Source organism: Mercenaria mercenaria, chromosome 6 (assembly GCF_021730395.1).
Source record: "Mercenaria mercenaria strain notata chromosome 6, MADL_Memer_1, whole genome shotgun sequence".
Taxonomy (NCBI): domain Eukaryota; kingdom Metazoa; phylum Mollusca; class Bivalvia; order Venerida; family Veneridae; genus Mercenaria; species Mercenaria mercenaria.
In genome coordinates, this window is record NC_069366.1 from 74958350 (window position 1) to 74973234 (window position 14885).

Below are 14885 nucleotides of genomic sequence, written 5' to 3' on the forward strand. Positions count from 1 at the left end.
AGAATATTTATCTAAAAGAATGTAACATGCACCATGCACAACTAGGGTTGGTACTGATCACTTGTGTGAAGTTTCATTAAATTGTGTGTAAGGGTTTGGTAGATTAGGCATGCACAAGATTGCATATGCAGGATGTATGTACATACATAGTATGTTAACAAGAAACAAAGTCCCATAACTCTGCAATTTTTGTCGCTGAAAGAACCTAACATGCCCCATGCACAACTACTGTTGATACTGATCACTTGTGTGAAGTTTCATTAAATTGTGTCAAGGGGATGAGGAGAGATGGTGCGCACAAGATTGTGTCTATGTATATAGTACAGTAACAAAAAAACAAAGTCCCATAACTCTGCAAATTTTTTTTCTGAAAGAACCTAACATGCCCCATGCACAACTACTGTTGTTACTGATCACTTGTGTGAAGTTTCATTAAATTATGTCAAGGGGATCAGGAGAGATGGTGCGCACAAGATTGTGTCTATGTATATAGTATAGTAACAAAAAAACAAAGTCCCATAACTCTGCAAATTTTTTTTCTAAAAGAACCTTACATGCCCCATGCACAACTACTGTTGGTACTGATCACTTGTGTGAAGTTTCATTAAATTGTGTCAAGGGGATGAGGAGAGATGCTGCACACAAGATTGTGTCTATGTATATAGTATAGTAACAAAAAAACAAAGTCCCATAACTCTGCAAATTTTTTTTCAAAAAGAACCTAACATGCCCCATGCACAACTACTGTTGGTACTGATCACTTGTGTGAAGTTTCATTAAATTCTGTAAAGGGGATAAGGAGAGATGGAGCGCACAAGATTGCGTCTACGGACAGACGGACAGACAGACAGACAGACAGACAACCTGAAACCAGTATACCCCCCCTTACAACTTTGTTGTCGGGGGGTACAAAAACCTATTTTACTATTGCCTGAATAATGTTCGCTGTTTTCTGCTCACATTACTCAAGATACATTGTCTATATAACTTTTTCAACAGGAGAATATTTTAATATACCCGCAGTGTGTTTATAGCTGTATTCTAAAATGCAATTTGTCTTTGTATATGTATTTTGTGTGTATTGTTGACATGTCATTCTGTATTAATGTAGATGGTAAATTATGTTTGAAAGAGGACACAGGGAAGATAGGGCAAGCCTCAATTGTGCCTTCCTCTATAAATAAAGTTATTATTATTATCATTATCAATGTATGATTAGAAAATCTACTGATGTTCTAGACTTCAGAAATTGATTAAAAATAAACACTTTATACTGAACGGTTTTAAAGAATATGTTTTTATTTGTTTATAGCCTTATTTCAGATACAATGAAACATTTAAAGTTTTATGGTATGTCCTTTTAATTCAAAAAGGTGTGTAAATATTACATTTAGATTTACTGTGACGTTTTTATTTTTCTTTAACATAAAAGTATAACCATCATATACAGAACAAAACAGTAAACCCACTGCTTGCAAATATCTTAAAAATTACTTACAGTATTTATTTGAAATTTAAATTAAAAATATACTGTTGGTGCAATTTCAAACATTTTAAATCAAATCAAGCTGTCAGTTAAATTCATGCATTTTGCAACTACAGACAGATAAGCTAAAATGTCTATAATTTACTAAACTAGCGTAAAAACGTACATTGGGAATAAAATGAGGTAAGGCCCTATCTAAAAACAGCATTTAATATTTGTGTGATATTTAGCCATTTTCTCACACAAAAATCAGTATGAACACCTCTGTTCTCTTCTTTTCACTCATTTCCTAAAATGTGATGTTTTACAAATGGGTATGAGGAAATTTTGCATTGTTTAAAATTTTGAAATTTAAATCTATGTGATTAACATCTCTTTATTCTAATTTTGACATTTTTTCAAATTGATGGTAACTGATATTTTTTATCTTCCGTACTAAATGTATTTCCTTCAGTGTGTGCCTTATTCAGCTGGGTTTACACATACATGAACACCAAAAAATGTTTTAGATTATTGAATCCCAATCTAAATTTACAGGGATGTAACTGGTTGAGTAGATACATCCAACAAATATATAAATACCTTTCTAAGGATTTCCATATAGAGTTTATTTCTGTCTGGATCATTCAGCATCCCCATCCTTGCCCTTCCATAGGAGATATGTGCACCACATCTACATATAGGATGTTCCTCTGGGCAATTGTCTTTGCTAGAAAGAAAGCAGGATTTCATATTTGATTTGCACAGTCAGCTGCGAAACAACATACAAATGTAATATGGTCACAAAAGTTTTGAAAAAATAATTGTCATCATATCTTTGTTCATGGAATAAACCTTGTATAGTTCAAGCAGTAGCTTCATCCATAAAGAAAAGAAACTGTAAAGATATTTGTTGCACATCAGACTGACTTTTCCTGTGATATTATCCATGTCCTCAAAATCAGTCTGGCACCCCACCATCAGCCAGATGACTCTCATGCATGATGCTTTTAATTACACACTGATAATATATTTCTTTATGTAAAGTTACTTAATAGCAGCACTTTGTTCCTTAAACTTTATTTATTCAAATCAAAATCACAACATTATGCTACAAATGATGAAACTGAACCAGAATTTTGATGTTGGGTATGCCTAGGAAATAGAGATCATATAATTGCCCCTTTACTAATCCTACCTGTTCTGTATTACAAAAGTGCTTCTACTGTGACATTTTGATACAAGCAAAATAGTATTATCTGCACTATAAAATACTTACTGGTATGGCTTGTCAAAAGTTAATTTTTTAGCTCACCTGTCACACAGTGACAGGGTGAGCTTTTGTGATTGCCTTCGTCCGTCCATAATTTCTTGTGAACAAGATAGAGACCACATTTTGCAAGCAATTTTGATCAAACTTGTACAAAACTTGTATTGGCATGATATCTCAGTTCCTTTCAAAAACTGGCCAGATCCCATCATGGGTTCTAGAGTTATTGCCCCTTAAAGGGCCAGAATTTGCTATTTTTGTGCGTCAACAATTTCTTGTCTGCACGATAGTTTCATTTATGATTTTATTTTAACCAAACTTGCTCACAACTTGTATCACCATAATATCTTGGTTCCTTTCTTGAACTGGCCAGATCCCATTATGTGTTCCAGAGTTATGGCCCCTGAAGAGCCAAAATGAGCTATTTTGACCTTGTCTGCACAATAGCAGTTGTATTTATGATTTGATTTTTACCAAACTTGCACACAACTTGTATTACCATAAAATCTTGATTCCTTTTTATTCGCCCAAAGGGACATATTATGTTATCGCCTCGGTGTCCGTCTGTCTGTATGTCTGTTGGTTAGCAATTTCCCTTCCACTCTGTAACTCTTGAACCCCTTGAAGGATTTCAAAGAAACCTGACACAAATGTTCACCTCATCGAAACAATGTGCAGAGCGCATGTTTTGGATGGCTCACTTCAAGGTCAAGGTCACACTTAGGGGCCAAAGGTCATATGACTTTGTTTTGTGTGTATATTGCTCTGCATTTGCGTCGACTGCAGTGCTCTTGTTTTTATTTGGCAGATCCTTCTTTTGTTCACTTACAATATTTTTTTTTAATTACTTCCCTTTTATATTACTATAAATAGCTTATTTAAGAAACTTTTTTATTATTGGCCGTAGGGAAAAACCGAGACCACTTTTCAGTGGTACAACATGGATGGTACCTCCAATTTTTAGATGCATTTTGACATATCTGCACCTTGTAAGAATTTTTTTTAATTTTGGTTAAATTCTTCCTTTTGTTGTTCCTGTCCTTTGGACTTAGATTTTTTTCTGAGGACTTAGATTTATTTTTAATTTCTTCCCTTTGTTGTTCCTGTCCTTTGGGCTTCATCAGTAAAAAATTTGCTCCTAACCTCCTCTGATGTAATCCTTCAGGCATGAAACTACTAGCCTGATTTGAAAATAACTTTATTTGAAGTAACTTTAAGACAAGTTCAACTATATATTCTCATAATTCTTTTGATTGATCTTGATTATGATTTTTTGACCTTCTTGTCCTTAAGTGCAATGATAACAGGTGAGCAATATAGGGCCATTTTGGCCCTCTTGTTACTGTAAGTACCGGTAAGCTGACAAAATGATATGAAGTAGGTTTTAAGCAGTAAATCAGATTAATATGAATAAATCCTAAATGTTTTTGTTGTGCAAAAAGGTATGATATTGTGCCTTAAACCGTTTTCATATTCCACTCAATTGTGTAATTGCAAGGGAAGTAAACTAATAGATATCTCTGCTATAAATACTGGCCTAAGGGCAAGAGTTGTCAGTTTTTGTGGATCACAACTTTAAACTAAATACTAGAAAATGCTTTTGTAAAAAAGCGCATGTCTCCCCCAATGCAAAGTCCTATAGGCAAGAAGTCAATAGGGGTCAGGAGCAAAAGTCAAAGAGACACTGATGGTTGGCTGCAATAGGGATCATCTACTTGGCATGTCCAGTCATCCCGCTAAATTTCAACACTCGTGGCCTAGTGGTTCTAAGTCACTGTTCAGGCTCCTGTGACCCTGACCTTTGATCAAGTGACCTCAAAATAAATAGGAGTCATCTACTCTGCATGTCCAATCATCCTATTAAGTTTCAACATTGTAGGTCAAGTGGTTCTCAAGTTATTTCCAAAAAATGATTTTACATGAACAGGCCACTGTGACCTTGACCTTTAATAGACTGACCCCAAAATCAATAGGGGTCATCTACTCTGCATGTTCAATCATCCTATGAAGTTTCAACATTCTGGGTCAAGTGGTTCTCAAGTTATTGATCGGAACTGGTTATCAATGTTCAGGCCCCTGTGACCTTGACCTTTAACAGAGTGACCCCAAAATCGTTAGGGTTCATCTACTCTGCATGACCAATCATCCTACGAAGTTTCATCATTCTGGGTCAAGTGGTTCTCAAGTTACTGACCGGAAATGGTTTTCAATGTGCGGGCCCCTGTGACCTTGACCTTTCACAGAGTGACCCCAAAATCGTTAGGGGTCATCTACTCTTTATAACCAATCATCCTATTAAGTTTCAATATTCTGGGTCAAGTGGTACTCTAGTTATTGATCGGAACTGGTTATCAATGTTCAGGCCCCTGTGACCTTGACCTTTAACAGAGTGACCCCAAAATCGTTAGGGTTCATCTACTCTGCATGACCAATCATCCTACGAAGTTTCATCATTCTGGGTCAAGTGGTTGTCAAGTTACTGATCGGAAATGGTTTTCAATGTGCAGGCCCCTGTGACCTTGACCTTTCACAGAGTGACCCCAAAATCGTTAGGGGTCATCTACTCTTTATAACCAATCATCCTATTAAGTTTCAATATTCTGGGTCAAGTGGTACTCTAGTTATTGATCGGAACTGGTTATCAATGTTCAGGCCCCTGTGACCTTGACCTTTAACAGAGTGACCCCAAAATCGTTAGGGTTCATCTACTCTGCATGACCAATCATCCTACGAAGTTTCATCATTCTGGGTCAAGTGGTTCTCAAGTTACTGATCGGAAATGGTTTTCAATGTGCGGGCCCCTGTGACCTTGACCTTTAACAGAGTGACCCCAAAATCGTTAGGGGTCATCTACTCTTTATAACCAATCATCCTATTAAGTTTCAATATTCTGGGTCAAGTGGTACTCTAGTTATTGATCGGAAATGGTTTTCAATGTTCAGGCCCCTGTGACCTTGACCTTTGACGGAGTGACCCCAAAATCGTTAGGGGTCATCTACTCTTCATGACCAATCATCCTATGAAGTTTCAACATTCTGGGTCAAGTGGTTCTCTAGTTATTGATCGGAAATGGTTTTCAATGTTCAGGCCCCTGTGACCTTGACCTTTGACAGAGTGACCCCAAAATCAATAGGGGTCATCTATTCTTCATGACCAATCATCCTATCAAGTTTCAACATTCTGGGTCAAGTGGTTCTCTAGTTATTGATCGGAAATGGTTTTCAATGTTCAGGCCCCTGTGACCTTGACCTTTGATGGAGTAACCCCAAAAACAATAGGGGTCGTCTACTCCAGCAGCCCTACAAACCTATGAAGTTTGAAGGTTCTAGGTCAAATGGTTCTCCAGTTATTGCTCGGAAATGAAGTGTGACGTACGGACGGACGGACGGACGGACGGAAGGACGGACGGACAGACGGACGGACGGACAGAGCAAAAACAATATGTCTCCTGGGGGAGACATAATTAAAACTTCTGTTATTGATATAAACAAAACTATCAAAAATTTTACATTAAATTTTGTAAAATCATTTTTGGTTATTTCAAGGAGTTAGAAATCAATTTCTACACTTTATTTAATGTATTTCTATTGCTGAAAATTTTAGGGTCTATCTCTATGTTGTGCTTCTTTGAAATGTCATGACGCCCCTTCTGTTTACCAATACTAATTTGCTTACCTTAGTTTAATATAAATATGCTACTATAAGTAAGAGTGCTTAAAAGGAAGTATTTGTTAACTTTAAATTTTTTAAGTTGTAAATTGCAAGGAAAAAAACTCAGCAAAGCTTTGTTATCACCAAAAACAGTTTCCTTAGCACCAGATATACGATCTGCATCTACAACCAGTGACAGATTATTATCCTTAAGAGCTTAGTATTAAACTGAAAACCTCTGAATAACTAAGAAAAAAAGCTGTAAACTTACACAGTATCCATGGCAACATCAAACCATAAACTATATTCATCATGTTTACTTATGACCTTGACACTGTCACCCTTGGCAACTGTCAACTGACTGTAAGGGTAATAGATAGCTTGCATCCAATGGTCTCGCCACTGCAAACAAAAACAGAAACAGGAAAGAAGGACATTCTTGCATAAAAAAGTTAGTTTAGTTTATAATTATTCATTTTCTACTGATTGTGATATAAGTTCTATTAGGTTAATCAGTCAATCCTGACATGTCATTCCTGATGGAACCCTTCTCCACAAGGGTAGGACAGAAGAGACACCAGTTTCACTTTTTTAATACTGGACAGGAAGCAAGTGGTTACTGAACCATTTTTCATGTCTTTTGTATGATGTAGCCAAACTTCTACATTCATAGGTGGTGCTCTACCACTAGGTTACCAAGATTATGGAAATGTGTTACAACGATATACAAAGTCCAGATTTCTGGCTCCCTACTTTATGAAACTACCAATTCTGTGCTTACAGTCGTATTTCAAAAATCATGCAACAAGAGGCAATGATGGCACATATGACCTTCACCTTGCTTTCCTTAACATCCACCAAGAAGTTGTCTAAAGACTTTTGTCTTTTAGCCTTTAGCTATGGTCAGTGAAGCCGTACCATTTCAATAAAAAAGAGAAAAAGGTCTATGCAAGGAGAAAACTTCGACCGAGTTTGGACGACATCCATTAAACAATTCATGACAAGAAGTTGTTGAAAGTGTTTTACCTATTTGTGGTTCAAGTGGTTCATAAATGTATTGAAGAAGACAATAGATGTCCAATCGACTATCTGACTAGCTAATACTAGGCTATATACAAAAAATTCAGCAAATTTTTTTTATTCAAGTCGAAAAGTGGCATAATTTGAAAAAAAATTGAACAATCTATAAATGGTCCACTATACAAGCGATCAAGCCCACTTGCTGCAATATTTTTGAGAAATTTGTTTCAACTAAAAAGCCTTGGTAAAATGCCACCAAGAAACATTGGTCTGAAATTAATCTAAAATCATATTAACAGTTTAACAGTACATACTGTCTGAAGGTTTTCCTAATTCAGCTCTGACAGCCATGTTTCTAGATAATCACAATGACTTAAACAATCTTGTTTTTAGCATCTCCCTCTGGCTGCCCTTATGTGCAGATGAACGGAACCATCTAACAACTATGAACGACCACCGAAGAAACATTACTTTGAAGTTCAGTCGATATTGGATGTGTGCTTTAGGAGATGTTGTTTAAAGAAAGAGTGGACAGACAAACCACAGGCAGATAAAAGCTATTGAGTAGTCACAATAGCTGACACTGAGCACTTTGTGCTTAGGTGAGCTCAAAAGTGAAATATAACATTTCAAAGCAATTTCAATTGTTAACTAAACTGGGCATATGTAAGTCAGGTTAGCAAAATTATGAAAATTTGCACAAATGTAATCAAGTAAGAAAAAGTCATTATCTATCTACGAGTGTTGTTTTGGAAATGATTGTTTCTCAATGATAAATCCAATAATCCAATTATTGTCAAGAGCTTCATTTCCAGGTAAGAAAAACATAATGTGAACTCTAATTTATTTGCCAAACCAAGAGAGTATCATAAAACATTTTAATATAGAAAGGGCTTCCATCTCTATTTAGAATCAATTAATCAACATACAAACCTGCATATTATCTGGGGTAGGATGGGCCCATCTAGGAGCACAACTGAGGATGATTTCACTATCTGGATCCATTTCAAGGTCCCACCACATAAATACAGCATCTACAGACCCAGAGTTCTTCATCGTACAATCTAGTATAGAAGTATTTTCAAACGGGAGTGATGTTTTTCCTGTGAAATCAAATCTGAAAATGGAAGACTTGGATTAAATTAAATATTCTTATTTCTGAATGGCATTTTCAACAATGAACAAACTGATTATACCTTTCCATAAAATTTTTGAATTTACCTATTTACCAGTAATTGGAACATTTCCTATCATTTGATCGAATACTACAAGAAGCATGCTAATTGATGAGAAATGAGCCAATGTTTATGAAGAAACACATTAATTCGAGGTTAATGTTTTAACACAATACAGTCAACATTGTATAAAAGACCACAAAAAGGACTGGCAAAACATGGTCTCGTGACAGAGCAGTCAGACAGGCAGGTAATATGTTGAACTGTTGATATACCATGATGTATACTGTAATTTATCACATGTCATGCACATAGTATAATATATATTATTACAGTGTTGAAATTGTTTGTTTGTTTGACTGTGAGAAAAGTTGACACTCTTTCAAAACAGTACCTAAATACCCTTTTAGGTTCAGTGAGTACAGTGAATGTATCCATTGGCAACTGATCAAGTTGAAGGTCATGCAGTGATGGTGCTCCTCCACAACTGGAGATCTCATCAGGGGCAGTAACTCTACTATCATTGACAACAATATCTTCAACCCGGTTCCATCTTCTGACAAGATCAGATGTTACAACTTGTACATACAAATTTGCATAGGATGGAATTACAATGCAATCTTCCTGAAATATAAATAAAGTGGATCATAGAATGTAAGGGTTGAATGTAAAACTGTCCTAACTCGTATTAGATACAGGTGGAGTTAGGACAGTTTTTTGTTCAGCCTTAAAATTATGATTTACTGTGGAATCATTAAATTATAAATATTTGTGGGTAACTAATTTTTACAGATTTCATAATCAAGTTACGCAACAAAATTAAATACCACCAAGTAAGTGAAATTCCCATTCAATTTACATTTAAAAATTGAAATCTACAAAATCAAATACTGATAAAAAAAAATTTAACTTTTTAACTAAAACCATGGAATTTCCAATGCACAATGCTCAATGATTTTACAGCATCTGTTAATCTCAATACGCATGCACTGTTGTAGGAGTGCTCTTCAGCTCAGTGGTTATTGTACTGGCTTCATAAGTGGAAGGTCATGGTTTCAAAACCCCATCAGAGGCTGGAGTCTCTTTATAAAGGCAATTATTATTATTTATTATTACTATTATTATTATTATACCACATTTATATAGCGCCCTTTTCATGATAAACACGTTCAAAGGCGCTTTACATATAGCAAACGCAGCTACACAGGGCGCGAAATTCATTCTCTACTAGTACAGACAATGAGGGATCTGACCAGAGGGACAGAGTGAGATAAAGCCCCCAGAACAGATAGAGAGAAATCATTTTAGATACAGGCCTGTCCAGCTAACTTAACCTAGCTCTTTGCGAATAGACAGTCTGGTTCATCAACGTGCCCGGTGTATAGCACCGATACACTTGAAGCCGTCTTTCCTGGGAAGAACCAGTACAGACCTCTTAGTTAGGTGGGAGACACTCAAGAGCATCTCAGAAATTTCCAGTGCCTGGACCGGGATTCGAGCCCCGGACCTCTGGACTGACAGTCAAGCATGTTACCACTAGACCACCAGCCCACCTAATGACATTACCACTCCTTCAGATCATGTGGAGTAGCAGAAATTAACTTGGGTCAATACTCAAGGAAGATGTATGGCTATAATCAATGTCATATGTTAAACATATTTTATATAAATGATAGCACTTCTGCAAGTATCTATTATCACTAATACCAACAGTTAGCAAATGAAGTGAAGTAAACATGGAAAGTTAAAGGAAATAAAACGATAAAAATCCTGATTTAACAGAATTTTCAGTTACCTCAAGAAGCTGTTTATGAGCATGGGTAAATGTCCCTATGGCCCCTTCTCCAATAAGTTCTGTGTCAAACACTTCTGTTACCAATATGTTTGCTCTCCTAGGGAGGTCCTTTCCTTTAAATAACTAGAGCTATCACTAAAGGTGATGAATGTACCCCCCGCATGCACTGACACAGTACATTGCAATTTGACGCACACAAGACTGCATAATTACGTGGACTGTATGTATATAGACTGTATGTATACAGTAAAGTAACAAAAAACAAAGTCCCATAACTATGCAGAATATTTATCTAAAAGAATGTAACATGCACCATGCACAACTAGGGTTGGTACTGATCACTTGTGTGAAGTTTCATTAAATTGTGTGTAAGGGTTTGGTAGATTAGGCATGAACAAGATTGCATATGCAGACTGTATGTACATAGTATGTTAACAAAAAACAAAGTCCCATAACTCTGCAATTTTTGTCGCTGAAAGAACCTAACATGCCCCATGCACAACTAGTGTTGATACTGATCAATTGTGTGAAGTTTCATTAAATTGTGTCAAGGGGATGAGGAGAGATGGTGCGCACAAGATTGTGTCTATGTATATAGTACAGTAACAAAAAAACAAAGTCCCATAACTCTGCAAATTTTTTTTCTGAAAGAACCTAACATGCCCCATGCACAACTACTGTTGATACTGATCACTTGTGTGAAGTTTCATTAAATTGTGTCAAGGGGATCAGGAGAGATGGTGCGCACAAGATTGTGTCTATGTATATAGTATAGTAACAAAAAAACAAAGTCCCATAACTCTGCAATTTTTTTTTCTGAAAGAACCTAACATGCCCCATGCACAACTACTGTTGGTACTGATCACTTGTGTGAAGTTTCATTAAATTGTGTCAAGGGGATGAGGAGAGATGCTGCACACAAGATTGTGTCTATGTATATAGTATAGTAACAAAAAAACAAAGTCCCATAACTCTCCAATTTTTTTTTCTAAAAGAACCTAACATGCCCCATGCACAACTACTGTTGGTACTAATCACTTGTGTGAAGTTTCATTAAATTCTGTAAAGGGGATAAGGAGAGATGGAGCGCACAAGATTGCGTCTACGGACAGACGGACAGACAGACGGACAGACAGACAGACAGACAACCTGAAACCAGTATACCCCCCCCCTTACAACTTTGTTGTCGGGGGGTACAAAAATTAAAATCATTGACATACAAAGCAGACACACATGTATACAGCAATTTACTATGCCAGGCTGCGTGCTGTTTTGATCAGGCTATTCGACATGTCCTGCAGGTATACCAAATTGATGCAGGTACAACTTACCTGAATGAAACCAGTGCAAATCTGTGCACTGGGTCAAAGTGGCATATACAATAGAGCCCACCTACTACAAAAAAGGAAAGTCATCCTATGACCTAAAGTTTCCAGTGTGACTATAAACTTAACAAAATGAAATAGATTAAGATATCATATATAATTTATAAACTTTGTACATAAAATAAATTGTATTATAAAAAAATAAAAAAGATCGCTTTGTAATAGAAGAATTTATTTTCCAAGCAAAAAATAATGTAATATGTATTTAAGTCAATGTTAACAACATATCAGATACAGGTATATCGTTTTGTTTTTGTTGAGTTTAATGTCATACAGGCACTATTACAGCTCATACTGCGACTTTCCAGCTTTTGACGGTGGAGGAAGAAGCCAAGTGCCCCCCAATGTATTTTTGCAGGCACTGATGGGTACCAACCTTCTATAAGCCAGCTCAGTGGCTTTCTCACAAGAAAGATTTCTACATCCCAAGTGAGGTGCCTCGAACCCAGGGAGCGAGGCAGACCATTTAAAGTCAGCAGCTTCAACCACTCAACTAGACACCCTAGTTACAAGCATATGTATATGGGAGTCAGTTAACTTAAAATTTTCCTTGATTTTAAATGAACCAGAGGTTTGGTATGAATGACTTTTATATCTACATGTAGTCATGTATTGTCTTCTGTAAACAGTGGGATTGTCCTTTTGCCAAAGAACCAACTTGCAACCTGTAGACTATTGTAAAATGAAAAAAAATCTTCATGGACTAATAATCAGCAATTTTAATGGCTTTGTGGTTGTCTCAATCTATATAATCAAAACCTATGAACAAACTAAACTCCTACTGATATTTATTTTTTCTTTTCTATTTGAAATATAACACAATTTCATGCCTGTGCGAAATAGCAGTTTTGATGCCTATTAACTTAATTGATTTCACAGTAGTACCTTTGTACTCAAAAATGAATAAACTTTCATAAACACAAAATTTAAGAATGTAACTATTATAATAGTTTGATAATTTATCATTAATAAACATACCTTGGCCAACTGTGAGATCTGTTGAACGTTTGGGCACTAATTTTATCTTATCAGCAAATCCATTCTCTGCAATAATTTTAGAAGCACATTCTGCCATCGGTTTGAACGCCTGTAAAGAATATACAACATTATAATTACAAGTTCTGTACAAATAAAGTCTTCCATTTTATTTGTATTTTATGTAATTTGCTTCCATTACTTCCATATATCATTTACAAATATAGTATAACTCTTGCTTGCAACATCTTAAAAAAACAAACACCTTTTTATAAAGGTAATTTTCCCACAAAATATACTTGGAAACTGAAGGAACACAAGATACAGAAGTAGCTGTAATACTGTTAAGTCTAAAAAAGGGACAATACTAAGAAAAATAAATGGACATGAAACAGAAAGTCGCAATAATATGCACATATCCTCTTCCTGTTGATGATGTATACAAAGTTTCATCTCTTTTGTATGCAAACTGTAGGAGGAGCTGAGTACACAAGAACTTCAATAGACAGACAGAATATGGACAGACATTTAAATCACAATATGCCTCCAGAGTCTTCGACACCTGAGGCATAAAAAGTTGTTGCAACAGACTGGTTACACATAACCACTTACTTCATATGCAAAAACTGTATCTGCACAAAGTTTTGCTGACATGATAAACAATTGGCCCAAGTATCAATGCTAAGGGCAAAATGTTATTGGAACAGACTGGTTACCTAGAAACTTACCTCACAAGCATAGACTGTGTCTGCTCCAAGTTTTGCTGCCATCATGGACAATAAACCAGTCCCTGTACCAATATCAAGGACATGTACTGCCTGACCTCTCTGTCTCATCTTAGCAATAGCTATTTCCAGACCTTTATAGTATAACTGATTCTGAAATAATTATAACTCTGTGAATTTTTTTTTCTTGCCATCAAAATTCATAGTATAATATATTACCCCAAAACAACAATTTCTTGGATTTCTTATTAACGGATAAAATGAATTTATTTTCATTTGTTTGGATTAAATGTCACGGACTGCAGCAACCATGAAATCCAGGTTTATTTCGTAGTAACTACATACTAGTAGAATCAAAATCGAAAATATTACTGAAAATTAGAGCAAACTATAAATTTTTCAACAGTGAATTGTACTTTTAATATAGGAGAGATCGTGTTTGCATACAAATCCCTTGTATTTTCTATTTTCAGAACTGATAAGACAAAGATCGGGTGGGCAGACGCCGAGCGTCCATGTTTTTTTGTAAACAGTGATGTTTTTCTAACGGCTTAAACTTTCTTAAAACACAAATGATATCAATAATTTTTTGATCAATGGAAAGGATATAAAACAAGCAATTTATTGATTACTTTTAATTATCATTTCGAAACAAAATGGATTTATTATGAACGCTTAACTTACAGTGTTTTTTCTAAAAGTTTGGAGCATCGCTACGCGGCTATTAAAATCATATGTCATTTAAAACGGTCATTCATTTTAAAAAGATATTTAAACGAGAAAATATGAAAATCGTAAGCATATCAAAACTTTTTGAATTCTTAAAATCCATAAATGAGCGAAAAAGTTATTAAAAATTAAAAATTCCGATCCCATACACAAACGATGTAAAAACATTTGTTTTGCCAACCACCAGATAAACAGGTGTTAATGCGTGACGTCATGGCGATCTCTCCTATAAAGAAGAAAAACACTGTATATGAACATTAAAGCATAGATCTATCAAAACTTCCATCCCAAAATGATGTATAAATATGTTAGTAATATGCAAAGCATCTTTATGAAACGATAAATCTCTGAAATATACCATTTCACTATCTGTAATAGTTTACAGTAAGTGGTTTTACATTTTGCCGTTTTAATGTCCAAAACCATTTATATTGATAGTGTATGAAAAAAGGTAATAGCCAAAAATGACCATGGTAATGCCCTGACATGCGTTGTCTTGGAAAGTGGATAATAGCCATCATGATTTTTTTCATTGACATCATAACAGATTGGACCTGTTTTGTGTTGCGTGGACAAGTGTTGATAAAATTATTTGTAAAAACAACATGGATGATATGAGCTGGTTACATTTTTATGGTGGTATTAAAGGCCAGTGTACAACTTGCCACCTTCCTGGTCTCAAGTACACATGGCAT

At 35.6% G+C, this 14885-nt stretch overlaps 1 protein-coding gene across 1 annotated transcript; it reads right to left on the minus strand.

Annotated features, from left to right (window-relative positions):
- Positions 1-2017: 2017 nt before the first annotated feature.
- LOC128558087 (protein arginine N-methyltransferase 7-like) lies at positions 2018-14374 on the minus strand. Its single transcript, XM_053546905.1, has 7 exons — positions 13465-14374; positions 12740-12848; positions 10377-10489; positions 8976-9205; positions 8340-8523; positions 6658-6788; positions 2018-2195 (listed from the first exon to the last, which is right to left on the minus strand). The coding sequence occupies exons 1-7, from the start codon at positions 13570-13572 to the stop codon at positions 2018-2020; spliced, it is 1053 nt and encodes a 350-aa protein (XP_053402880.1). The 5' UTR covers positions 13573-14374.
- Positions 14375-14885: the final 511 nt, after the last annotated feature.

Coding starts and splice junctions, on each gene's coding strand:
- LOC128558087 (XM_053546905.1), bottom strand. CDS start 13,572: ATGAGACAGAGAGGTCAGGCAGTACATGTCCTTGATATTGGTACAGGG. Junction 12,849..13,464: donor ACACAGTCTATGCTTGTGAG/GTAAGTTTCTAG, acceptor TATTCTTTACAG/GCGTTCAAACCGATGGCAGA. Junction 8,524..8,975: donor GAACCTAAAAGGGTATTTAG/GTACTGTTTTGA, acceptor TTCCATTTTCAG/ATTTGATTTCACAGGAAAAA.